At 40.0% G+C, this 26,266-nt stretch overlaps 2 protein-coding genes across 2 annotated transcripts in view; both read left to right on the plus strand.

Moving 5' to 3' along the window:
• The window catches only part of LOC139938987 (uncharacterized), a 44,387-nt gene extending 35,618 nt beyond the window's left edge, over positions 1 to 8,769 (plus strand). The window contains exons 7-9 of the mRNA XM_071934684.1: positions 1,739 to 1,853; positions 5,530 to 5,684; positions 6,346 to 8,769. Coding sequence (XP_071790785.1) covers positions 1,739 to 1,853; positions 5,530 to 5,684; positions 6,346 to 7,482 — 1,407 coding nt within the window. The 3' untranslated portion in view covers positions 7,483 to 8,769. The remainder of the gene's footprint in view (positions 1 to 1,738; positions 1,854 to 5,529; positions 5,685 to 6,345) is intronic.
• A 7,409-nt stretch (positions 8,770 to 16,178) lies between these two features.
• Positions 16,179 to 26,191, plus strand: LOC139938479 (uncharacterized). Its single transcript, XM_071934031.1, has 3 exons — positions 16,179 to 16,312; positions 18,492 to 18,760; positions 22,988 to 26,191. The coding sequence occupies exon 3, from the start codon at positions 23,006 to 23,008 to the stop codon at positions 24,005 to 24,007; it is 1,002 nt and encodes a 333-aa protein (XP_071790132.1). The 5' UTR covers positions 16,179 to 16,312; positions 18,492 to 18,760; positions 22,988 to 23,005; the 3' UTR covers positions 24,008 to 26,191.
• Positions 26,192 to 26,266: the final 75 nt, after the last annotated feature.

The following is a 26,266-nucleotide window of genomic DNA, read 5'->3' on the forward strand; positions in this document are numbered from 1 at the left end:
CATTTCTAGGGCACCATGGCGATGACCATTTTTTTAAATACAGATTATCAGGTACAGTTTTCTCCAGTGTGACTTCATTTCAGAGGGAAATATTTCACAGAAAAAAAATTGCTCTAGTATGAATTTCATAACCAGCGAGCTTTCAGACATAGTAAAACATAGGATTCGAACTGCCTCTAGCTACCGGGCAATCTCGGTAGTCTAGTTGGTAAGACACTGCTCTAGAATAGCAAGGGTTGTGGGTTCGAATCCCACCCGAGTAACTTGCCTGTGATATTTTTTCTCAGGACTCGGGGGAAAGTACCGAGTATACAGTGCTAACACACATCGGTGTATGGGTATAACCAAAATTAGTATTCTTTATCCCCAATGCAAATTTAACATCTATTATTTAAACGATTGTTTTATTTTTACTATTTTTTTATTTTATATTTTATAAACAACATCTATAAAAGGTGTTTTATTATTTACAATCCTGTATATCACCTTAAACATGGGAGCATACAATATACTGTACAACAAGTACTGTCCTACCCACACTTTTCACAAATATTATAATTTATCATTTGTAAGCAGTTATCCAGGGTTTCCCTGTTTTGTGTTAGAACTATTTACGAGAAGCGAAGCAAAGGAATATTTGAAAACAACGGTGGGAGCCTGTTATGTTAAATGTATGCCACAATTGTACACAGCGTCAGAACAAATGTTTAGAAGTGGCTGTTAACTAACACAATAACCCCCCAGAAGGGATGTTACAAGGCATTTTTTCCAGAACCTGTTGTCCCTATTTGTACGATTGAAATAAAGTGTATCACGGTAGATGCCTGCCTCAACAGGCTCCACACTTGAAATTCTAGGTGGATAAAAATGTCAGCCAGTCCACATGTTGATAAAAAATGGGAGAAAATCCAAAGTAGTTACTGGCGTTAACAAATGTCCGCCATGTACAGAAGTCATTCGACATGGTTTGTTTAACGCAAAAATTGCTTCAGGGATAAACAAAAATTGTATTTAGGGGTTCTACCACACTCTGATATTTTGTAAAAATGTATACTCGGTGTTTTCCCTAGTCTTTTGGGGTAAAAATCCACAAGCATTATTACATGTACTCGGTGGGACTTGAACCTACGTACCCCTGCTTTCTAGAGTAGCTGTCTTAACCATTAGATCATCTATAGTACCTCTTGCCAGGTTGGATTGGAACCCACAGCTCCTGCATTCTAGAGTAGATGTCTTACCACTAGTTCACTGAGCGTGCCGGTGATTTTAGGCCAGTTTGGGTTTTTAACTACTCTATCGGTGGCATGGTTAGTGTGTGCGTAAAGCGTTCGCGTAAAGCGCTCGCTTCTCACCAAGGTGACCCCGGTTCGATTCCCGGACGAGGCCATATGTGAGTTGAGTTGTGCGTTGGTTCTCTGCTGTGCCACGAGAGTTTTCCAGAACATCCGGTTATCCTCCATCAGGAAAAAATCAAACACTTTCGATCTTGGCTGTGCTCCGTGGTCATAATGGGTTGATGTGGCTGGCAGCTGAATGCGCCCTTGCATGCCAGCTTCTCGAACACGTTGTAGCCGCGTCCTTCGCAATTCAGCTCTAGCTGCGAGTAAAGACGATTAGCCCCCCCAAATTATTATTATTATCTGCTTTACAAGCAGTACTATGAAATTGTTGTGGTTGAAATGTCTACAAATCAGAGATTCATTTAAGAATTATGTTTGTGTTATTTGTGTATTTGCAGAAGAAACATCGGATTGAGCCTATTCTATACATGACGGAGTGGTTCATGTGTATTTTCTCTCGGACGTTACCTTGGCCGTCCGTCCTGAGGGTGTGGGACATGTTTCTGTGTGAAGGTAATGGAGTCAGAAAGCTGGGTGTGCAATGTAATCACATAATATTCTGGAAGTGTCGTGGCCGAGCGGTTAAAGACACTGGACACTATTGGTAATTGTCAAAGACAAGTCTTCTCACTTGGTGTATCTCAACATGTATAAAATAACAAACCTGTGAAAATTTGAGCTTGATTGGTCATCGAAGTTGCGAGATAATAATGAAAGAAAAAACACCCTTGTCACACAAAGTTGTGTTCGTTAAAATGGTTGATTTTGAGACCTCAAACTCTAAATCTGAGGTCTCGAAATCAAATTCGTGGAAAATTACTTCTTTCCCGAAAACTATGTCACTTCAGTGGGAGCCGTTTCTCACAATGTTTTATACTATCAACCTCTCCCCATTACTCGTCACCAAGTAAGGTCTTATGCTTATTTTTATTTTGAGTAGTTACCAATAGTGTCCACTGCCTTTAAGAGCAACGAATTCAAACTCTGGTGTTTCTGATCAGCAGAGTATTGGTTCGAACCCCCACTTGGACACTTGTGTTCTTCAGCAAGACACTTGACCATTGCTTCGTCCTTCGGATGGGTTGTAAAGCTGTTGGTCCCATGTGTTGTGTAACGCATGTAAAAGAACCCAGTGCACTTATCAAAAAGAGAGAAGGGGTTCGCCCCGGTGTTCCTGGCTGTTGCTGCTGAATCCATCACTGCAATAACCTATTTTTCTGAAAGGTTGTATATACTCAACAACTTAAGTAACTTGTTTAGTACACGTGCTATAAAAGCTTTCGATATTATTATTTTAACATTGAGCACAACATTGCCGATCGCTGCCGATCTCAAGCCGATCGCTGCACACCTTAAGTATAAATTTACTAATGGTCAATAACTGATCAATCTATAATCGATCACCAATAGTCTTTTTATGGAACTTCACAAAAATATCTCGCTTAGCAGAAAAGAGTTACCAGCCAGAATGCCATGTAATTTAAATTGTCGCAAACTGGTTCCCCTCTAAACTGTAAAGTCAAACTTTTCCACAGACAGCTGTGTGAGATTTAGCTCAGGCACGTCAATGACTCAGGATTGTGTGACATAAAGCGAGTAACTAAATACTCCGCTTTGGGCTCTCAGGATATTCTTAAAGGAGGATACCGCAGCAATTGGCCTATTTCTGTCTTGACCTTTATTTTAATCTGTTTTTTGGGAACACGGTAATGCGGTGTTACAGTGGTCCGTAAGGCAAAATTCACTTCAAGTAGTCCAGCCCCCGATTTCACGAAACTCATCGCAAGTAGCGACGCATCGTAGGGTTTGCGATGTGCGCAGACCTATAAGACACATCGCGGCTGCGACGAGTTCGCAACTTACGACGTGTAACCGGTTGCAACTTGCACTTACGACGCGTCGCAGCGCTTCGTGAAATCGGGGGCAGAGCAAGTTCGAGTAGCGACCATTTGTCAACCACTAGTCAATATTCCATGCAATACATCCTGGGTGGCAGGGAAAATCACCCAATGGTCAACTGTAGTCCCTCGCTCAAACTTGACCTCGGCTGGCTTTCTTTGTGTTAAAAAGCATCCCAAATTAATGTGAATTATGAACTTGTGAAAAAAGCTGCGCCCAAACTCATGGCTCTATTTACCGCTGACTTCTGCGCTTACGATCACCATTCAACACTTACTGTGCAAGTGCCAAATTTGCTGCGTTAGCTTTGTACGGGTAGAATGCCTAGTACCTAGTTAAACAGGCTGAGACATCAGAACAATTCAAAACCCGATTAAAAACATGTCTGTTTACTTTGTACAATAATTGTTGATTTCCTTTTACAGCGGATAGGGACTAAGCTTAATAGGGACCTCACGGTGATATGCACTATATAAGAATGGTTTTATTATTATTATTATATTATCATGGAGTACACACTTGCACCAATTCCCTGCTAACCTGTTAAATACGATTTACGTGAGTGTGGAATTCTTTGCGTCCTGTAAGCGCAGGGTGAGCAGAGCCATAGACCTTACCGCAAATACTCGGTACGCGCACAATAGACGTGGAATGAGGTGCATGCTGGTCTAGCTAGCTATCAAATTTGATCACTAGCTAGACCAGCATGCACCTCATTCGACAGTTTGCGCTTGCGCAATGGTATTTGCGAAAAGGTCTATGAAATTGGGTCGTGGTGAAAAGCTGGTCTTCTCTGGCTAGTCACTTAAAAAGTTAAGGGCGAACTCTGTTATGTCGTCAGGAAGGAAGTGTTATTACCTGAATTGAATTACAAATCACACTGAGAGACGTACTCTCATAATTCTTATCGTGTAATATAATGACACATTGTGTCTGTCAACTTGTTTTAACTTTCATTTGAAATGTTTGAGAAAATAAGTTTAGCTGTTGCAATGGTGTATATACAAATAATAGTTAATGGCCTCCTGGTGATTCGACACTCCCCCAGTCTTTCCCAAAAGCTACAAATTTTACTCACACCACCGGTAGGCTGAACTACACGATTTGTATCAAAAAATTACAGATACTGTACAGGACTGGTAAGGATAACAAAAATCATTGTTTAATTTCTGAAGAAAAAAAAAGAACCTGAAAAACTGTTTAAACCAGCTGATTAACTCTGCTGTTACACAACAATTAAGGACGTATTGTTTACATGTTACAAATTGTGCATATTTTGTTCACTATTTTTTCTTGACCCTACAACGTTTCAAGCCAACATTTTAATAGATGTATGGTTGATTAGACGACACATGACAGTGTATGAGATAAGACTATTGTCTCAGCTCTACCAATCTTGTATAATATCTTTAATCAGTGTGAACAGAAAAGGAACACAGTATGTTTCCTTAGGGGAATTCTTAAGACCAGGGTTCTCCACAAGGACTTTTGTGTATAAAGTCTATTCAATTCAATTCAATATACATTTATTTCCACAAAACATTTCCACAATATTATAGTAATACATACAGGTATATATACATGATAGAAATAAAAATAACAAACTGGCGGAGAACGCGTGGAGGCAAGGCCCAAAATAAGCCAGGTAGCTTGTAGCGGCTTGCCTTTACATAACAAAATAGATAAACTAAAGGTAAATGCTTAGGACAAAACACATACGAAACAGACAGACAGACAGACCATCAGACAAACAAACAAACAGACAGACGGACAGACGGACAGACATACATACATACGAACGAACTACTGGAGAAGATGACAATGACAAAGTAAGCAAAAACTACAATGAGAATGTAGGTATAGAAACTATGTCACATACTGGGAAATAAGGAACTTTTTGTAAGATATTTTGAACCTAACCACAGAGGATGAGGTTTGGATAGTCTGGTCAACCGAATTCCAAAGACGAGGACCATAGTGACGGAGAGTATTTGATGTGTATGATGTGCGTGCCAAAGGGACATGCATGTTGTTACTAGATCTAGTGTTGTGGTTATGGACGTCTTTATTAAAGGTGAAGTAAGACGTGAAAAGGCGAGGAAGGAGGTTATGAGTGTATTTGTACATGATGGGAGGTTCTTAACTACAGGGACAAAGGAAAGAACAAAAGATGTCTTCACAGGGATGCAACAATTAGAACATGTGTTTGCCTGTGTAATTTGAAGAAAATTTACTTGAATTTGAAGAAAATTGCCACATTTTGACTGACTATTTTTCTTGTGTTCTGCAGGTGTGAAAGTGTTATTCCGTGTTGGGCTGGTCCTGCTGAAGCAGACATTAGGACGATCCGATAAACTTGCTGACTGCCAGGGCTTGTATGAAACTATGGAAGCTTTGAAAAACATTCCAGCTGAGATTACCCAGGAGGACTTCCTGGCTTCAGAGGTAACGTGACAAATCAAATATTCTTGCAATCGTTCTACCCTACTGTCCCCAGTCCTCGTGTTCACTGATTAACACATCTTAATTCTGAGGGGACCAGGGGCCGAATTTCACAAAGATCTAAGATTGATCGTAATTGCAAATCAATCGAAGTTGCTAAGTAAAGTATGATGTCACAATACAAATATGATATGGAAAGGTTGAGTTGGGGTGGTTCTGAAAAGAAACGTTGGTTTCAACTCGATGTTTCGATCAGTATGCTCTGATCGTCTTCAACTCGACGTTTCGATCAGTATGCTCTGATCGTCTTCAACTCGACAGTTCGATCAGTATGCTCTGACCGTCTTCTGGAGAAAGTCTAGACTAAATGTTTACCATATAAATCAGATCCGCTCTTCATCAGCTGTGATAAGCTTTTTCAGAATTGCCAGGCCTGGAAGTACACGCAGGCCACAGAGGCCATGACCTCTGTTGACCCTGGTCTTGGTCTTGGCCTTGGTAACCCTTCAAAAGTTTTCCATAGACTTTTACGATTTTCCAACAAAAGTGCCCTTTGCAAAATGAAAATGGTCTGCCCTTTCAAAAATGAAATTACGATTTCTATGACGAAACTATGAAATTCCAGGCCTCAATTACCTTCTCATCTTTTTATACTTGACTCCAGATGCTGAAGCTACGAGTCTTCGAGAAGGACCTGGAGGAAGAGCACTCCCTGTCACTGGCCCGACGTCGCATCATCAAGGAGCGGCAACTGGCTCCAGCAAAGGCTGCTGCCATGGCCAGGGACATTGACAAACTGCGCAAGAAGAAACGGGGCAAGGTGAAACCCCCGTCCTCCTCCTTCAAGCAAGAGGGATTCGGTAGCCAGGACTTGCTCGCCCTTGAGAGAGGTGCTGCGCAGGACGCTAGCCCTCGACGAGATATGCCGAGTCAACCATCCAATGAGAGGTTTCCGGATTACGATTTAAATCGATCGCCAAGCGGGAGCGTCTCCTCGGGGGTTAGACCCAAGTTTGAGAGAGAGGTACATGTTGACAATCCACCGAGAGACTGGAGCCTGGAACCAAGAAGTGATCAGGCTCGATCGCCAAGTGGAAGCGTTTCCTCGGGCGGACAATTCCAACGGGAAATACACGTGGATAACCCACCTCGAGATTGGAACCTTAACAGCACAGAACCTGGGCTGATTTCACCAACCTCTGGGAAAGATAAATCGCCGAAGGGTAAAAACTCTAAGAAAGAGGAAAAGAAAAAGGAAAAGGCAGAGAAGAAGAAGAGCAAATCAGGCCATAAGGAGGATGTTGCCAGCGGAGATGCCATCATGGGAGGAGAAAAGGAGGCGGAGAGTAAAACAGATAAAAAGGACAAGAAAAAATCTAAAAAGGAAGAGAAGAAAGAAGAAAAGAAAATGAAGAAGTCGGACAAAAAGCATAAAGATAAAAGCGGGCATTCCAGCGACCAGCAGTCATCCCCTATCGATGACCATTTCGGGGCCTCTGGAAACGAGGCTGTTGGTTGGCATGACAACGGAAGAGGCATCGCTGGTATCCATCTTGATGATCATCATTATACGCCAGCCGCACCCCCAACTCATCATGAAATGAACATACCGACAAGTTTACTCGTGAAACCCGCAGAACCTAAGAACACTGGTACACATTTCACCGGTGACCATCATCAGATGTCACCGGGGAAAGAGAGTGAGAGTTTTGCGTCGTCCCCTCCCAGACAAGGGAGCCATCTTGAGCACAACGAAGAAACTATACCCTTTCCTTCCGTGGGACTGGAAACGCCTGTATGAGAGGCGGAGTTTTCTTTCTAGATTAGGGGGGTCGGGGCCACGTTTGCTTTATATGCATGTTGCATGATTTTGAGGAATTAATAATAATAGTAATACTGTGCAATTCTTTTGTAAGGGCTGATTTGTACATAAAATTGGTTGTTTTGAATAGCTTAAGGGGTCAAACATGCTTTAAACAGATTTGTATTGGCTGTGCAGAAGTATGGACCCCCTAGCTTAGTGATTGTTTTCCTCCTATAAATTTGTACATGGCCATTTTTTGTAAAATATTTAATGGAAAATGTTACACTGTAGAAAGGAAATGTTAAAATAATTATAAAATAAAGGGAACTGTGTTTGGTTAGTTTGAGTTTTGTGGAAAGATATCCTTAGGCTCTGAGCCTCTAAATTTATATTTGTTTTTGCAAAATTTAAGAAATTTATTTACAACAATGGTGGAGGGGTCATTAATAATGGCAAATATAAATATGTTTTTAATGTAAAAGCTCATGTAATGATGTGGGGAAAATCTGCATGAAATATACTTCAAACATGTGTTGAATCCGTTAATATAATAACTTAGTGGCAATGCAATTAAAAAAAGTTTGAGAAAATTTACAATTGAGTACCGAAAGTTAAAAATAAATGGCGCTGCCAAGATGTACGCCTTGCTGTATAGTTTACATGTAACTATGGCCCTTTTGTAATCCAAAGTTTTGGCCTTGGATCTGGCTTCAGGCTCCGTCTAGATTAAGCCCTGAGCACATACGCAAAACATGCGCAATTGTCAAAACAACTGTTAGCCATGTTTGCTTGAGCCAAATCCAAAGCCGAAGCCGTGGTTTGGAAAAAGGCCTGGGCCAGGATTTATAGTTGTGTAAATCAATGCGCCATGATGGTTGCTGGTGTTGCTTAGACTCAAATTTCACCCAGAATCCGCTACGTGCCGATCATGAAGCACAGTTGGACATGCATATGGACTACTTTAAATTTGATAATTTGTCAGACTTAAAGGGAAGGTACACTATCGGTAATTGTCTAAGACCAGTGTTCTCACTTGGTGTATCTCAGCATATGCATAAAATGACAAACCTGTGAAAATTTGAGCTCAATTGGTCATCGGTGTTGGGAGAAAATGATGAAAGAAAAAACACCATTGTTGGACAACAGTATCAACAGCTCTCCAATGCTCTTTACCAAGTCAGTTTTTAAGTTAATATTTGTTTTGAGTAATTACCAAACCTGTACCTCCCCTTTAAAGGAACGCATTGCCTTGGATCGGACGAGTTGGTCTTTGAAAAGCGTTTGTAACCGTTAGTTATAAAATGCATATGGTTAGAAAGATATTTTAAAAGTAAAATATAATAATTTGCACAAGGATCACTCGAAATTGCGTGGTTTTCCTTTTACCTCATCGACAAACACGGTTGGCCATTTATGGGAGTCAAATTTTTGACTCCCATAAATGGTCGACCATGTTAGTTCACAAAGTAAAAGGAAAACCACGCAATTTCGAGGCAAATGTGTGTGGATCATTGTATTCTACTTTTAAACCATCTTTCTAACCATATGCATTTTATAACAAACGGTTGCAAACGCTTTTCAAAGACCAACTCGTTCGATCCAAGGCAACGTGTTCCTTTAAAGGAAACATTCTTCCTATTTTACAGGATTTGTTTGTAGTCACTTCCCTGAATGCCTTGTAACATAAAGATAAACAGCTATACCTCTATTGGGTTCAATTAAAGGCACTGTACACGTTTTGGTAATTACTCAAAATGTATTAGCATAAAAACCTACTTTGTAACGAGCAATTGAAAGCTGTTGATAGTATAAACCATTGTGAGAAACGACTCCCTCTGAAGTAACCTAGTTTTTGAGAAAAAGGTAATTTCTCACACAAATAATTAAACACTTCAGGCCAGAAGCCTTTTATTACTATCTGAAAGCACACTAATTTGTACAACAAGGGTGGTTTTTCCTTTCATCAATTTCTTGCAACTTCAATGACCAATTGAGTTAAAATTTTCACAGGCTCATTTTTTTATGCATATGTTGGGATACACCAAGTGAGACTACTGGTCTTTGACAATTACCGATTGTGTTCAGTGGCTTTAATGTCGCTAATCAATAAGTCTTTGTGAAAGTGGACTTTTAAGATAATTGCTGTGACCCTTCAAGAGCCAATTTCTAGGCCTGTTGTCAGCTCTATCAATACTGTGTAACACCTTTACTTAAAGACAATGGACACTATTGGTAATTGCCAAAGACCAGTCTTCTACTCACTTGGTGAATCTCAACATATGCATAAAATAACAAACCTGTGAAAACTTCAGCTCAATTGGTCTTCGAAGTTACGAGATATGAATGAAATAAACAAACACCCTTGTCACACGAAGTTGTGTGCTTTCAGATGCTTGATTCCGAGACCTCAAAATTCTAAATCTGAGGTCTCAAAATCAAATTCGTGGAAATTACTTTTTCCTTGAAAACTACATTACTTCAGAGGGAGCCGTTTCTCACAATGTTTTATACTATCAACCTCTCCCCTTTACTCATTACCAAGTGAGGTTTTATGGTGATAATTATTTTCAGTAATTACCAAAAGTGTCCATTGCCTTTAAACTATCTAGTTAGTATAACAGGTTCTACCGATGTGATGATTAAATTAAGCTATTCTGTAGTGTATAAAGATGAAACCTAACAAAGCCATGTACATTTTTGATATGATGTAAATAACTGAAATTTTACCCAGAAACCAACTCAGAAGTGTTCTGTTTTTCGGGCACTAAGAGTGGAACGGGTAAAGTATTCATGATTTGTATTGAGAAAAGGAACGCAGCTTTTAAAGTTTGCAAAGATCATGACTTAAGACCTTTATCATGGTGCAGCCATCTTGAATTTTTCCCAGCAATATCAAGGTAATCAAACCATAGAGTTATATATAAGAACTAGAGGGCGCACTGGTGATGCTGCTTGCACAAATGCAACGGGACCGCAAGATGACATTCTGTACGCGCGTTGAATATGAAATACACGTTTGAGGTTTTTTTATTGAACGCTCACGCGATGCTGGTTGTTCAACTTACAAAATGGCCGCACAAACACACGCTGTGAGATGGCTGTTTTGTCAACTTGGAAAACGGCCGCCTGCGCACATGCCGGGGCGCGTATATAGGCCAGTGCGCCCTCTAGTTCTTATATATAACTCTATGAATCAAACCAAGGCTAGAAGAACAAAATAGTCTGGTTCCTAAAATGACTATTAGCATTCATTATTGTTATTCGATACGAGGAACATGACCAAGATGGAAACAGCATGATAAAGGTCTATACAGCAACCAGGGCCAAGTTTCATTGGAACAGAACAATCATTGTGTGCACAGCCACAATCATGGCTACACTTTGTGTTATAAAGACACCAAATAAACAACAGATACATATTGAGTAACTCTTTGCAGATTTTGTATTTGACAAACTCAAGAACTTTGTAGTTTATCATTGACACGGCGATTGTTAAAGGAACACGTTGCCTTGGATCGGTCGAGTTGGTCTTTGAAAAGCATTTGAAACCCTTTGTAATGAAATGCATATGGTTGACTGGGGTGGTAACATGTTTCTCCTAAACAATACTATTCCGTGCTTGTGCTTAAATGCTTCATGAAATTGGGCCCAGCTGACTAAGACTGTGGTGCTAACCCTGTAAGCGGAAAATGGTGGCTGTAAGCACAGAATGCTGCAGTAAGCAGAAACATGAAATTTGGTCCTGCCCTATGTGTTGCTCGATAGCAGTATAAATATTATATACATGAAATTATAACATATCCCAAAATATGTTACCAGTCATTTAGTATGTGTGTATGAATTCCATTGAAATTTGATTTGTGTAAATAGTTGAAACTGTTTATTCCTCTGTTCTTTTATGTGCATGTTAAAAATAACATTCCTTCCAAACGTATATGTCTTATCGGCCATCTTGGTTTTTTGTATTACACAAGTCTATGGGAACCATAATGAGGCTGTAGGGCCTGTATAGTCTGGTGCCTTACAGTGTGGGATGTGAATTTCCATGTGATGAGATATTGGGAGACCGGTATAAGACTAATGTAAAATGGGCAATGTGATCATTAATCTAGAGATTTCTTGGTGCTTATATTTCCTATCGTGGATTTTTAAAGTTTTTAGTTTATATTCTGTCCCTGTATCGTGGTTCTAACTTTGTCCGGATCCCAACCCACCTCAACAACTCCTTACTCTTCTTGCCCCAAAGCACACACTACCCAAGTCCTGCAGATCAGCAACCCCTACTCCCACCTCAACAACTCCTTACCCACGCCCCCCCCCCCCCCCCCCCCCCCCAAGCACCAATCACACTAGCCCTGCAACCCAGCAAAACCCCATTTCACAAAGAAGTTTAAACGTTCACTTCACAATTTTTTTTTAATTCTTTAATTGTCTGTCACTAGCTTGGGCTTTTTAGAAGGTGCAATTCATGATTATTAATTTTATTTTTTTTCGAGGGGGGAAGGTAGTGAAATATAAAATGTTACTTCCAGTATAATCATAGATATCTCGGAAACAATAAATCTACTGTCTATAGGAATATAGGATTATATCCCAAAGTAATCGTTGTCGTTTGTAAAATTTAATTTATATTGGTTTATATATGAACATTGATTTGTATTCCAGTCTGTCTATATTTATTTGGATATGAATTTTGTATAATTTGTGCATTATGTTTATCTTGGACAGTTGTAGTGGAATCCTTGTACAAGTCTAATATGTTAATTATAGACATTTTAAAATTGATTTTGGATTGAACAAAGAAAAATTGACTAGAGCGGGATTTGAACCAACGACCTCCGGTTTAACGTGCCGGCGCTCTACCAACTGAGCTATCTAGCCCTATGTTGGTGGTGTCCCACTTTTGTCAATATCTTTGTTCGGGGGTGCCTGTCAGAAGCCATTTTAAAACTGGTGGATATGGATAGTTCCCACTTGGCTCCATGGACTCGAACGTCGGCCATCTTAACGAGTAATGCAGCAAAACAAAAAAAGGCAAATTCTTGGGGCTTTGCTTACAAGCCCAGCTATAAAATCACAAGTGTATAGACACAGTGTGCATGGACTTTCTGGCAAGGCTGAAATTCTGAAGGTATAAACTTTTGATGTGAACATATTTAATGAGGGAAAACTAACATCTTTTTCAGATTGTACGTAGAAATTTCCAAACAAAATGTAAAACTTCTTAATTTTAAGAACAATATAGTATCTTGGGATTTGAGGCATTGCATGTTAAGGTATCAATATATATTTGGTTTGCGGTAACACCATGTGTGTATATCTTGCTCATGTTCTTATGAGAACTGTCTTGCTTTACATTCTACTACCGCAGAGTAGATTTTCGGAATTCGGGAGACTTCTCAGTTCTGAAAAGAACTGTCCCGTCTGCTTGCCAGGACATAACCTGAAATGCTTGAAGTCATTATAGTATTCTTCAGGAGTTTCATGGGCCCAATTTCTTAAAGCCGTTTAACAGTAAATACTGCTTAGCAAATTTCTTTTTGCTAAGCGAAAAATGAGTGAGGTATAGGCCTAGTTGGGTACCAGTTGCAACAATGTAATCTTTATGGAATGTCAATGGTAAAATGTTTCTGCTAAGATTTTCGGAGGGGGGGGGCAGATCAAGGAAGACTGGTGTGTTAATCTTTGCCTGGATATTTGAGTCTGTTGTGTCTATAATGCTGTAATATTTATGGACATGGCTATTTACCAAATGTGGACACTATATTAATTTCATGATTTGAATAATAAAATTGCATTTATCTGTGGAGAATTTATTTGGGAATAAAGCTATTAGTTGATTTGTCAACCAAGTTATGGCATAGTGTGTCTGATATGTGTGTGTAAACAAGAAATTCAAGACTAAAAGCAAAATACGTCATTCTTATGAGACCTATGGATCCTTGGTAGCCACTTAGACCTGTAGGTCATAGGTCAGAAGTTACCGGCGTAGAAAAGATGATGGAAAAAAAAGTAAGCTGTTGATGTTCCTTTGAGAGAACATAATATTACCCCATCACTTAGGGAACTTCATTGGCTACCAATTAGAGAACAAATTCATTTTAAGATTGCTCTTCTTGTTTTTAAATGCTCTAACAAAACTACACCTCGTTATATTACCACTTCACTGTCACATTACACTCCTCCACGATTTCTTCGGTCCACACTTGACATCACTCGCTTGAATGTTCCCCGAGCAAACAAAGTTCTAGGTCGGAAGGCTTTCAGTGGGGCTGGGCCCATGATTTGGAACAATCTCCCAACTGCCATTAGGGAATCTAATACTCTGTCTGCTTTTCGTAAAGTCCTTAAAGGCCCATTCACACGAGCGCTGCAAACGAGGGTCCCTGGTTAAGGGCGCCAGCCGTCTGTCACCTTTACCGCGTGCGATCTTTTAGCGAGCATTCACACGACACACACATGTAAACATACGTCCCTCGTTTGGGTAGGCTTGACTGCATGGACTAAAGTCTACAAGCAAGAGGTTTGAGTTAAAACAAAAACCTTACAGTTAAAAGAAATAAAATAAATCAATTTCATTGAAATCAATTTCATTTTAAGTCACATTAAATGTAGAATATTTTACAAACATTTGCGATAACGTAACTCTCATCCCGGCGGCCGGCGGGAAGGGGGTTACGTTTTCGAAGCTAAAAAAGGAAAAACACGATTCAAATAGCTTTTGGGACGTTAAAAATGCTACATTGTTGAATGGAAATGCTTTATAGATATGAAGTTATTGATAACACATACCAAATAATGAATTAAAACATCGAAAAGCTTAACCAAATGACGTATTCTGCTTCCGAATGAACGATGTTTTTGCTTCAAGGTTTGAGCTTGTCTTGAAATGCAGCGATCCAGCGACGTCGAGTCATGTTCGAGTCGAAGAAAAACACAAAATTCCACGATTCAAATAGAGTTTTTGACGTTAAAAACGCTACATTGTTGAATGAAAATGTTTTTCAGATATGGAATTATTGATGAGACATAACAAATGGTGCATTAAAACATCGAAAAGCTTTGCCAAAAGACGTATTCTGCTCCCGATTGAACGATGTTTTTGCTTCAAGGTTTGGACTGGTCTAGCATCCGGCCACAAAACCTACCAGCCAAACGATCGTTGTCCAGCGTTGAGCAGATATACATCACGTGTATGTACATGTACATGTATATGCATGCTATAGTTCGCCCATTTCTTCCTCCATAGTTCTACACGTGTCAACGCATGCAGCGGTCCCTCGTTACGATCGCAGGCATTCGGTTCAGACGATGGCTCCCCATAATTATAACATCGATGCGATTTTTTGGAGGAGGTCTCGATCTGTGTTGTGAACAACACGGGACCCAGGTAATTTCGTAACATACATAGCATTCACACGACGTGGATTTGCGATTTCATAACATCGATGTTATAAAATCGCACGGGACCCTCGTTTGCAGCGCTCGTGTGAATGGGCCTAAGACTCACCTTTGTCCAAGTTAATTTCTCTCTAGTGCGCTATGATCTGGATGGAATAGCGCCCAATCAATTTTAATTGTTATGTTATGTTATGTTATGTTATGTTATGTTATGTTATATAAACACATCAACAAAAGTAAGTCCCCCCCTCCCCTCCCCACAACAGTTCGTCATAACATCGTAGGGTAAAACATTTGACCAATACAACTATTGTAGAAATAATTCTATGACATGTTTCCTGTTGTGTCGTTGAAAAATGAAAGATGTCCATGAATTCATGGCTGAATGAGCTCAAATGGAAGACTTGGGGGGGGGGACTTACTTTTGTTTATGTGTTTATGTTACAGATGTGGGAGGAAAATCCCAAACTGTGAAATTCCAGTCGTGTAGGGACAAAATAAATACAGTTCCTCTGCAGGACTCTGGTTCACGATTTGAACCGGGGTTATCGAAGGTAATAGGCAGGGAAGCAACCACTAAGCCAACGAGGCAACATTTCATGATGCTGCTAAGCGCATATTTTTTTGCGGTAAGCACTTTGAAGAAGTTGAGCCATATGATGAGTACCAACTTGTTGAGAAATTAGATAGACCAAAACAACTTTTAAAAAAATCAACTTTGTGTCAATCTGAAAGCTTAAACAAGTACCACTTTAGTCCTCCAGATAAATGTTTCCATTTAAGATACAAAGTCAAGGAAATTGGAGAGCCTAAAATCGCCACTTATCACTTCACAGTAAGCCAGAGTTGCATTTTAGAAAATCCTGACAAAACATTAACTGGCTGTTTTTCACTGTGAACACCAAACTTCCCTCTTAAAAATAATTACTTTTTCTTTTTCATTCATACCATAACATTCCAAAGTACCCCTTAATCAATCTTTGAAGAGCACCCAAGAGACACATGTTAATTGTTTCTTGGAACTTGGAGTTGAAAACCACCAGTAGTACATAGTCTCATTGACATTGTATGTTTTTATACTTGATATTATGTTCATTCGTTACAGTAAACACAACCATGCTAGAGTAAACAAAACCACTAATGTTTGACCTGCCACATAGGGGTTAGTTCAGGGTCAGAGTAGGGTGTTTGACAGGGTTAGAATAGAATAGATTATAACACCCCTTACAAGTATTCTGCCTGCTCATTAGTTTAGAGCGCGTCACATGACATGTCTTAGTTTTCCCATACGACGGCCGTGTGATAGTGCACCGGTTTGCCATGCGCTAGTCCGAAGACTAGCACACGGGACGTCCGTTGCGTGTGCGAGGACGATGAATTAGTAGTTTGTAACCATTTCGGATTGCACGACACTACATGCAGCACAGTAAGTAAAAGTGTTTGCAATCTGTATTCGCGTCGTCCGTGGATTGTAGCATTCAGGTCTGTAACTTAATAATAATAGTACAGTATTTAGAAATGTTTGGGGTGTTATAAAACAAATATTGACTGCTTTTACTCGTGCAATGGTTAAAAACTATGACTCCCGAGGTGATCCCCGTAGCGTTCTATTTTCCCTCGGCTTCGCCTCGGCAGTCAATATTTGTATACTAACAACCATTAGTAACCCTGCTAGCATTGTTGTTGAACATGTGAATAGCATTAGGAACAAATGATCGTCTGGTGCGGCAAAGTGAAGTCCTAGGAACAGAAAGACGAATACCTGACATATTGAATTTAAAACAATTATTGTTAAGTGGGTGTGAGACGTCTTGCATTATTTTGTGTACTTTAAGTTAGGCTTAGGGTTAGGGTTAGATTTAGAGTTGTGTAAAAGGATATCAATTTTGTGAAGCCCCAAAATTTGGATCTGAGAAGCGTCACCTTCAAGATGTGTATTCCTATATGGATTATCTTCCTAGCTGTGTGTGGCCATATTCTCTCCGGATTTTCGGCGATATCTTGAAAACGCAACCACAATTTCCACAGGCATGGTTATATCATAGAGTACTCTTGGTTATATCAATCTACATTTATTTTAAAACAATCACTAGGATTTCAATACCAAAAGTTACTTTACCTTTAACCAATACGCAAACGGGAGCATGAGGACATGACAAACATTAGAAAACGACAGAAAAGATTCACGGAGTTTTATACATTTTCCATCAGAAAGGGCATTTATATGAAATAGAAATAAAAGAGTGTTGACTAAAAACCGTGCAAGGTCGGGCCGTGCGATAAAGGACCTCACCTTCGGCCCGCCCGGTGATAGCACGGCCACGGACCCTGCTGCCGATGTCGCATGCAATTTTGTCCTCTTTGCAATACTATGCGGAGGACATTATTGCATATGCAATAATGTCCGCCGGACGGTTTTGCATAATGCAATCGCGTCCACCCTGACGCTGCTGCATAATGCAATTGTGTCCGCCCAGACACATTTGCATATGCAGTTGTGTCCGCCCCGTGCAAAACCGTCCTTGTAGTAAATTAAAAATTCGCAATTTTTTTTTTACAAGCTAAGTACATATTGAATGACATGGGAAATGTTCGGCCGTTGGGTATTCGCTGCAATCATAAAATACGTGAATATTCATGCTGCATATACGTCGTCACTTCAGTACATATATGCACGTTCGCTTACGCGCGCACATACATGTACATGTCCGCCGGACGGTTTTTGCATAGCCCCGGAGCGGACAGTATTGCATGGCGGACATGATTGCATCTGACACCGGCCGACCCCGGGGCATGCCGGTTTTAATCAAACAATACCTTCTCCCACTCTTTCTCACTTTTCCTAATTTACGGGAATGTAATTCAATAAATCTGGTTTAAAAAAAAACAGTTGATAATTTGTTAAGCAGCAATTTCAATCAAAAGGCCAGAATCCGACACTGTACTTAAATAACCGTAGTACAAGTGTTTGCAACTGTTTAAAAATAAGTGATGTCTGAAGCTTTGTATGTAAATACGAAAAGAGCCACGTGTACCCTCGACGTCTCGAACAGTGGACGTACATCTCTGCTCGTCTTTTTTCCTCAAGACGAGCAGAACTGTTTAAGAAAACGCTTAGGTGGAACGCACATGATCCATGGTTCTCAGTTGTTAAATTTGTTTCAAATCACATTTTCCATGGAAAAAAGACAACGAACATGAAATAAGCTAATATGTTATTGTGCTAATAATGACAATCACAAAGTGTGTCCGGCGGAAAAACCAGAGACTTTTTCCCCCCACAAATCATTATGGTTCTAGATGGTTAAACCATGCATTGATATTTATGAAGGAAAAATCACATTTGCGCGGGGAAAGCAGGCCAACGTAAACACGCAAAAGTACCAATAATTACAATCACAAGTGTGAAATATTTCAATCGGAAACCGATGGCGACTTTTCTTCTATCAATGATCTTGGTTCCAATTGGTTAAATGCTTATCCCTCTGGAGAACAGTTCACTGTGAACGAAATAAGAGTATTCAATTTGTACCAATGACAATCACACGTGTTAAAATGTCTCGCACAGTCTGAAAATGTTGACTTTGCATAACCTACCAATCCAGGGTTAATGTATCACTCTTCACGGAAAACAATGAACACCATAAACAGTGCAAGTCGGAAACTGGCGACTTTTCTCCAACCAATCATCAATTTATGTCACCCAATACCACTCCACCAGTGAGGATCAAATCATGACGGCTATTCGTCCCACCTCTTTCCTTCTGGAGGTTATAAAACAAGGTGGGCTCGAGCTCAAATTCTGCACAAAGCTATCTGCACCGCATCTTCCTGAAGTAGATTGTCATCTGCAGTTCACGTACTGATTCTAAAGGTAAGTGCTTTTATATTTGAAAAGTTAACTTGGTATGAGCCGTTTGCAAACTGCTTACCAACATTAGGCTTGTGGTATAAATTATTTAAATAGTTGGTGGCTTGACGTTTCTGCCCTCGAGGGTCTTTCTCGAATGCTCTAGGCACGTTAAAGGTATTAAGGCCCTACACTTTTCAAAGATCGAAAGATTGTTTCTCCTGACGGATGACTAGAGCAAGCGTTGAGACCATTTTACAGATATTTCCATGGTAAATGTTCCACCAGTCTATCCAACCTTGTTCCTCCTGTCAGGGTGTTTGAACGCGAGACCAGGCTTTCTGCTTGTTCTCATCCTTATACTATGGCTGTGCAGAGATGTAGAACAAAGAGCTACTCCAGTAGCTTTTTCCCTCATACTGCATCTCTTTGGAACTCCTTGCCTGGTGCATGTTTCCCTTCATCCTATAATCTTCCATCTTTTAAGAGGAATGTCAATTCCTACCTTCAGCTCCACTGAGTTTCTGCATCATGTCTATGTTTTCTTCCCTGTAGCCCTTAACCTAGAGTGGCTTTTAGCCTTGTTTTGGGCGATTTGCATAAAAAAAATATAAAAAAATAAAATAAAAAAATCCAATTTTCTATACCTTCCGAAAAAAGTCTCCCGAACAATACGATAAATCTACTCCGCGGTAGTAGAACATAGACAGACAGTTCTCAGTTCTAAGAACAAACTCTACCTGGCAAGCAGATACACACACGGTATACCGCAAACCAAAATGTCTTGACACGGCGTGGACATGACATAACAAAACTACATTTTATAGATGTTAAATTCGTATATAGGGGATAAAGAATACTTTTTGGTTTTACCATACACGGATGCTTGCAAAGCATTAATAGTATACTCGGTAGGCCCACTTTACAAACTTTGAGAACAAAATCAACAGGCAAAACAAAAGTAACGAACCTGCTCCATATTTTGAACCAACAACCTCGGTCTGGCGTGTCGGCGCTCTACACCAACTGTATGAGCTGCTGGCCCTTTGACCTGTAGATTAAAATCACGCCCATTTGTCTTTATTCAACCCCTAATTGCAAAAATAAAATAATAATACCCAATCCTTACTCTATGTTCAGTAAGGTGAGGCAACAACACAATTTTAAAACAAAACGTTTTTGTGTTTAATTTTTTCGTGAAAGAAGTAGGCCTATAGGTTTTAATTTTGCATTGGGATAACACATAGTGTTGGATTTTACCCTTACACCAATATGTATTAAAGTCACCTGGAAATATATGTTTTTTTTCTTTCAAACATAACAGTATATGCTTACGAACAATAAAACAATTTTTTTAGTAACTGTTTGTCACGATTTATATGTTTAAAAAATATATAAAGTTGTTTGGGGGCTGACTCCGCCTACCCCTTTTGTGACGTCAATCGAGGCAGACTTTGCATGCAATGCGTATAGTAAACACACGTGCAAAGTACATGTACGTCCAAGTCGTGAGTTGGTACATTTCAAAATGTGTTTTTCTGCATTCAGCAGCAATACACCTGGTCGGCATTGCCGGGAAGAAAAAAAAATTGTTTGATACGTACAAACTCACGACTTGGTCCGTACATTTACTTTGCAATTGTGTTTACTCTACGCATTACAGGCAAAGTCTGCCTCGATTTACGTCACGAACAGCGCCCTCTCGGGTCGGGGTCTACTCTTAAATTTGTAAATAACATAAGAACTGATTTTTTTTAAACCTTAGTTAACTGTTTATTCACATTCCACTCATCAAAACACATATATTAGTGACAAAAGCTTTATTTTGAAAAAATACCACTTCCAGGTGACTTTAAGCACTGTAATTTGAGTACTTTCCTGAGTTCTGTGGAGAAAAAAATGGTTTGTTTAGAAGTCTGCAAATTTATTAATGTCCATACCTCTAGCTATCCTACAAAATCACTAATTGTGTCTGTTATATGATAGCAGTGTTTATTGGAGCTTGTGTTATTGATGTATGTTGTTGCTGATGTTGTTGTTGTTGAATAAATAGAGTATTTTCACCTCACATCGGGGAAAAAACCTGCTAAATGCATCAAATTGCCATGTTACATGCAGCAAAATGCAACCAATAATTCTGAAGTGAACGAGTGTGCGCAGCAACTTCGGGCAGTGTGCATTCATCCAGCTAAAACAGTGCACCAATTATGCAGTGAAGTTTGCAAATGCTAGTAGACTGCATTCAGTTTGCATGCTCAACATTTTATAAGAAAAAACAACTTTGCATACCATTTTAAACTGCCGGTACCAAACAAATTTTACAAGAGTGCCACATTTATTGGACCCTTCCCCCACATTATTTATATACCTTTAAAGTGAAGTCACGTGATGCTTGATGACGTCATCGAGACGTGACCTTAAATAATTCAGTGTCGCAGCTGATACCCGAATACCTATACCAGTATCAACAACAATAGGCTTTCGGCTGCTGGCAAAACACATTGAAGAAAAAAATTATAAATGTACAAAACACAAAGGTATACAGGTGTTCTGTGATTTTTACGTGGGAGGTATATCCTGTAGTTTTCAATGGGACTCAGTTAGGGCCTATATATGTGAATTTTAAAAAATGTATTATAATTATCTAAGTTGATGTCTACATGAATCTAGAATCTACCAGACTTAAAGGAACACGTTGCCTTGGATCGGACGAGTTGGTCAAAACAAAAGCGTTTGTAACCGTTTTGTATATAATGCATATGGTTGGAAAGATGTTTTAAAAGTAGAATACAATGTTCCACACAAGTTTGCCTCGAAATTGCGTGGTTTTCCTTCTACTGTGAGAACTAACACGGTCGGCCATTTATGGGAGTCAAAATTTTGACCCCCATAAATGGCCGACGTGTTAGTCGACGAGGTAAAAGGAAAACCACGCAATTTCGAGGCATGTTTGTGTGGATCATTGTATTCTACTTTTACAACATCTTTCTACCCATATGCATTTTATAAAAAACGGTTACAAACGCTTTTCAAAGACCAACTCGACCGATTCAAGGCAACGTGTTCCTTTAATATAGCAGTATTAATATCCACATACTTCTGTGCCTTTAAAAGTGCAGGATGAATTTATCGTATTGGCAAAACTGACATACATTTTGAAGATAACAAAAATGGGGTAAGTTAACAAAATGCCCTGGTGGGCTTTATTTTTTTTTTGAATAGTGATTTTCAATACTGGAGTTTATTGTGTGTGATCACTATGGTACAGACTCACGCTGTCACCATATTGGTCACATTCCTTATCTAACAACAGTAATGAATGCTAATAGTCAATGTCAGGAAAGGGAACCGGTGTCATTATAAAAACTGTCCGCTGGCAATAAGTGTCCGCTAAGCATGCGCAGTAGACCCGGACACTATTTGGCACGTATTACGTGCCAAATAGTGTACGCTCAACAAATACTGTCCGGCGCCATGCTGCTGCTGATTATATAATTAAATACAACCATGAGTAAGACAGCGTTTAGTTCAAATACACTACGGACTGTGCTAAATGTTACGAATTATTTATAATAAAATACAAAAAAAATCTACCTCCATGATACAACCAAGAGAGCGTTCAAGTAAATACAAGTCAAGTTAAAAAATATACCGTCCCTCTTAATCTCAAAAGTACGTCAAGAGTATTTTACCTAAGTATTTAAAACGTGCAGCTGGTTAAAAAGAGCGAATTGTGTAATCAGTGCTTCAGGCCTAAATGATAAATGATACGAATATTTATAATCAAATACAAGCAGGAAAGCGTTACAAAAATGTGAAACTAAAACGTTAAAAATGAAGCAAAGCGATGCACGCAGTGATGATACAAGTTGCGATAACGTAACCCTCCTCCCGACGGCCGGAAGGAGGGAGGAGGGTTACGTTACGTTATCACAACTATGATGACACACGCTAACCACCGCGGACACTATTTAGCAAACAATGTGACGTCATAGACGCTTGACCAATCAGAACGCAATAAGCTACTGAGCGGACACTTATTGCCAGCGGACAGTTTTTGTCATGACACCTGTCCGGGTCGACTATTTGCCCTTCTAGAAAATCAAGATCGCCGCACCATGATAACGGTCTACAAACACCAGCAGTACTTCATGTTTCTGGCTGGTAGGAATGGAAATAAGATGTACAAACAAAAGGCTCTTCGATTGTAAACTTGTTTTGAAGAATGCTTTTCAACATTTTCTTTTACAGATCAAAATATAAGCTAGAATGGCTAGAGCACCTTCGGTTTGGCTTCGCTACGAAGACAGATTTGCAGGGGACATAATTCACCAGAGCGTCAGGATACCAGACGATGGCGCCACTTTGGCTACCTACTACTGCTGCATGCAGTGGAATGCTGGTATGGAAGGTGGTGGATACTGCGGTATTCAGGACCATCCTCGCGGTAAAGCCTTCATCTACTCCATCTGGGACCCCAAGAAGTCCAAAGACCCCATCAAAGCAGCCTTTACGGGTGTCGGGACAGAGCCTGCCAATTTCGGTGGGGAAGGAACTGGTCTGAGGTCATTGAACTTCTCCGTTGGATGGCAGACAGGCCGTTGGTATTCTCTGGTGAGCCGCCGTTGGGATCACAACGACCATACCTACTTTGGCTTCTGGGTTCACAATGAAACCGGCAATGAATGGGATCATCTGATCACCATGGATTTCCCGGTGAATGACGTCACTTTTACGTCAGAAACAGGGAGCTTTGTGGAAGACTGGCAGGGGACAGGGGATAACAAGCGAACAGCTGAGTTCAGGCAGGGCTTCAAGAGAAAGACGTCAAACGGGACATGGTTCCCCTTCTCCACGGCACACTTCAGCGTCACCCAAGAGGCTGCGACTAAGAATCACAACGACAACTACGACGCCGGAGTAAAAGGTGACTGCTACTACTTGTCAACTGGAGGCACCATTAGTCCTACACCTAACTTGGGGACATCCAAAACCTTCAATGTTACGACTGCGAGCCAACCAACAGAGGCAGCAATCGAGTTCTCTATTGCCTCGGCCAAGCCAAACCTTGTGGAGTGGAGCGTCCCAAAGTCGTCCACTCCCCAGTTCAAGTACACCATCAACTTAGGTGGTCAATACGTGGCTTCAGAGACCAAGCAGGAGACTACGAGTCAAGCGATACAGGGAGGTAAAGTAGGGGATACAGTGGAGGTCGTTCTTGAGGATATCCTTGGGAACACCACGTCTAAGACAGCCAAGATCACAGGCTAAATATGGTGGACCATCAGCCGATTTCACGAAACGCTAGGATTAATCCTATCTCGATAACGGTGTCAGGACACTTCGTACCTTCGTACCTTCTTACAAGACACTTCGTACCTTCTCACGAGTCACTTCGTACCTTCTCACGAGACACTTCCTACCTTCGTACTAATTTGGGATGTCTGCATCGTTTATGATTTTTTTTGTGCTTTGTGATCGGATGACTATGAAATAAAAGCAAAACAAACCAACTGTTACTATTTTGTTGGGACACCAAGGCGCCATTTTGACGATTGCATGATTGTTTGACTTTAAAATATTTGTAAAAAATATTTCAAACAGTACACATTTCATAAAATATTATTAAACATGATATAATGCCAAAAAATGAAACGAAAAATATTGTAATACGTTTTCTTGACATGCTAAGAACAATATAGTCTTTTATTAAAAAAAGCAGTAAAACTTGCAAGAATACAGCACGTAATTATAGAATGCCTTATTTAAATATAACATGACTTATGAGTGTATAACGCATAGTTTGTTAATCTTGATAAAGTTGCTCCTATTTCTCAGAAACTATATAATTTATGCACGTTTTAATTGTCCTGGGTAGACTTGGTTCAAGTCCCATTCCCGTGATGTGAGAGTACTGGCAAACAAGCCGTATACTGTAGTAGCAGTGCGCACTCACCGTCAAAATGTGGTCGGAGAATGGAACAGGTTGGGATGCAGAGCATCACTGGCGATGGCGGGGTTGGGATTTGAGTCAAGTCTAGGCCCTTAGGGACCCATGAACAGGATAGGGAAAGTTTATATTGTAGGGTATGTGGTTATCATTATGCTTACCCTATACTTCTTCGTCTCAGGTGAAAACTGCAGGCCTCCTGTTGACGATGTTACGCTGGTCCGGTACATTTCAGTCAAATAATTTTAATTTCTCACGATATTTACAACACTTAAAGTTTTGCTTACGGAATACTTACGGAACCTTAGGCTCTGAGGTTAGACTTGGTCAATTTGTGCCCCCCCCCCCCTTGAAGTGTCCAACCAATTCTCGAATTTCATTGGAATGACCCAATGTCTACTGAGCAAACTCTTGAAAATGAGACTACAAGGTGTCCTTTAGCCGAAAGGTTGCTGTCTAGGAGTGGTTTACTGCAAATTCAGTTCCCAGTCAGCCTTTGGACAACCCACCCAAATAAAACAGCTAAGGAGAGGTCAAACTTGCCTCTCTGAAAGCTGGAGAAGAGTGAGGGGATCTTTTTGTCTCCATTGACATTCGCCTATGTACAGTGTTAAAGGATTAGGGTCTGCTCTATGCACACACAAAAGAAGTTATTAACTAAGTTCCTTTATTCACATTCTGGGTTTTTGGCTCTCTTCCCAGCTAAGGTAGAGGGTCCATTGTGACTATTCACAGCTGACATTCCAAGAGCAGTTACACAAAGAGGAAAGGCAACAGTCTCTGAATGTAGGCACATAGTTAAAACATCTGTTTGGCAGCTGTTAATGGAATTTCACTATATCATTCAATTCAATTAATCAATAAAACATTTATTTCGGTATACCCTCAAAATACGTGTTTTATGATATTTACAGTCAGTTTTAAATAGTAGCCAATATTATAATATCGATGTCTTATATAGCTAGCATTATAAACAAATTAGAATGGTAAAACTTCATATCGTCGTCGCAGTGCTGGATGTTAATTTTAGTATTTCATATCTTGCAACAATCAATAGGTCGGTAAATGAAAAACGCATATAGAAATGAAAACAGTAATCGAAATCCACAAGTAAATGTTTTTCTTAGAAATTGAATGTTCCTTTTTGCCAACAACGTTTTGGCAGACCACTCTTGGTCAATTTACTCCATTTACCAGGAGCTCCAAGATTTGCAAAAACATTTTATTTAAATATAAATCCATACAAACTGCTCTACGACTTTATAATCCTGAGCCTATTATATACGATACGGTTATTTAAATGACATTATAGATTGCTTTGATGTGCCACACTGTATTTTAATTAAAGAACTATTGTGAATATAATTATTGAGAAAATTTCCTTCCCTACCAGCTGCGAACAATAATAATGATAAACCATTCTGATTCTCGGCACGATATCCTTCTACATAGAAGTCCCAACGGATTCATGATCTCTCCGCTCAGGGACGTTTCCCGTACGTTAGTGCCCTCTGCATGCCCCCCCCCCCCCCCACACCCTCCCCCACCCTCCACAGATGCCAGGCTGCCGGATGTCCTCA

The sequence above is a fragment of the Asterias amurensis genome, chromosome 6, assembly GCF_032118995.1.
Source record: "Asterias amurensis chromosome 6, ASM3211899v1".
Taxonomy (NCBI): domain Eukaryota; kingdom Metazoa; phylum Echinodermata; class Asteroidea; order Forcipulatida; family Asteriidae; genus Asterias; species Asterias amurensis.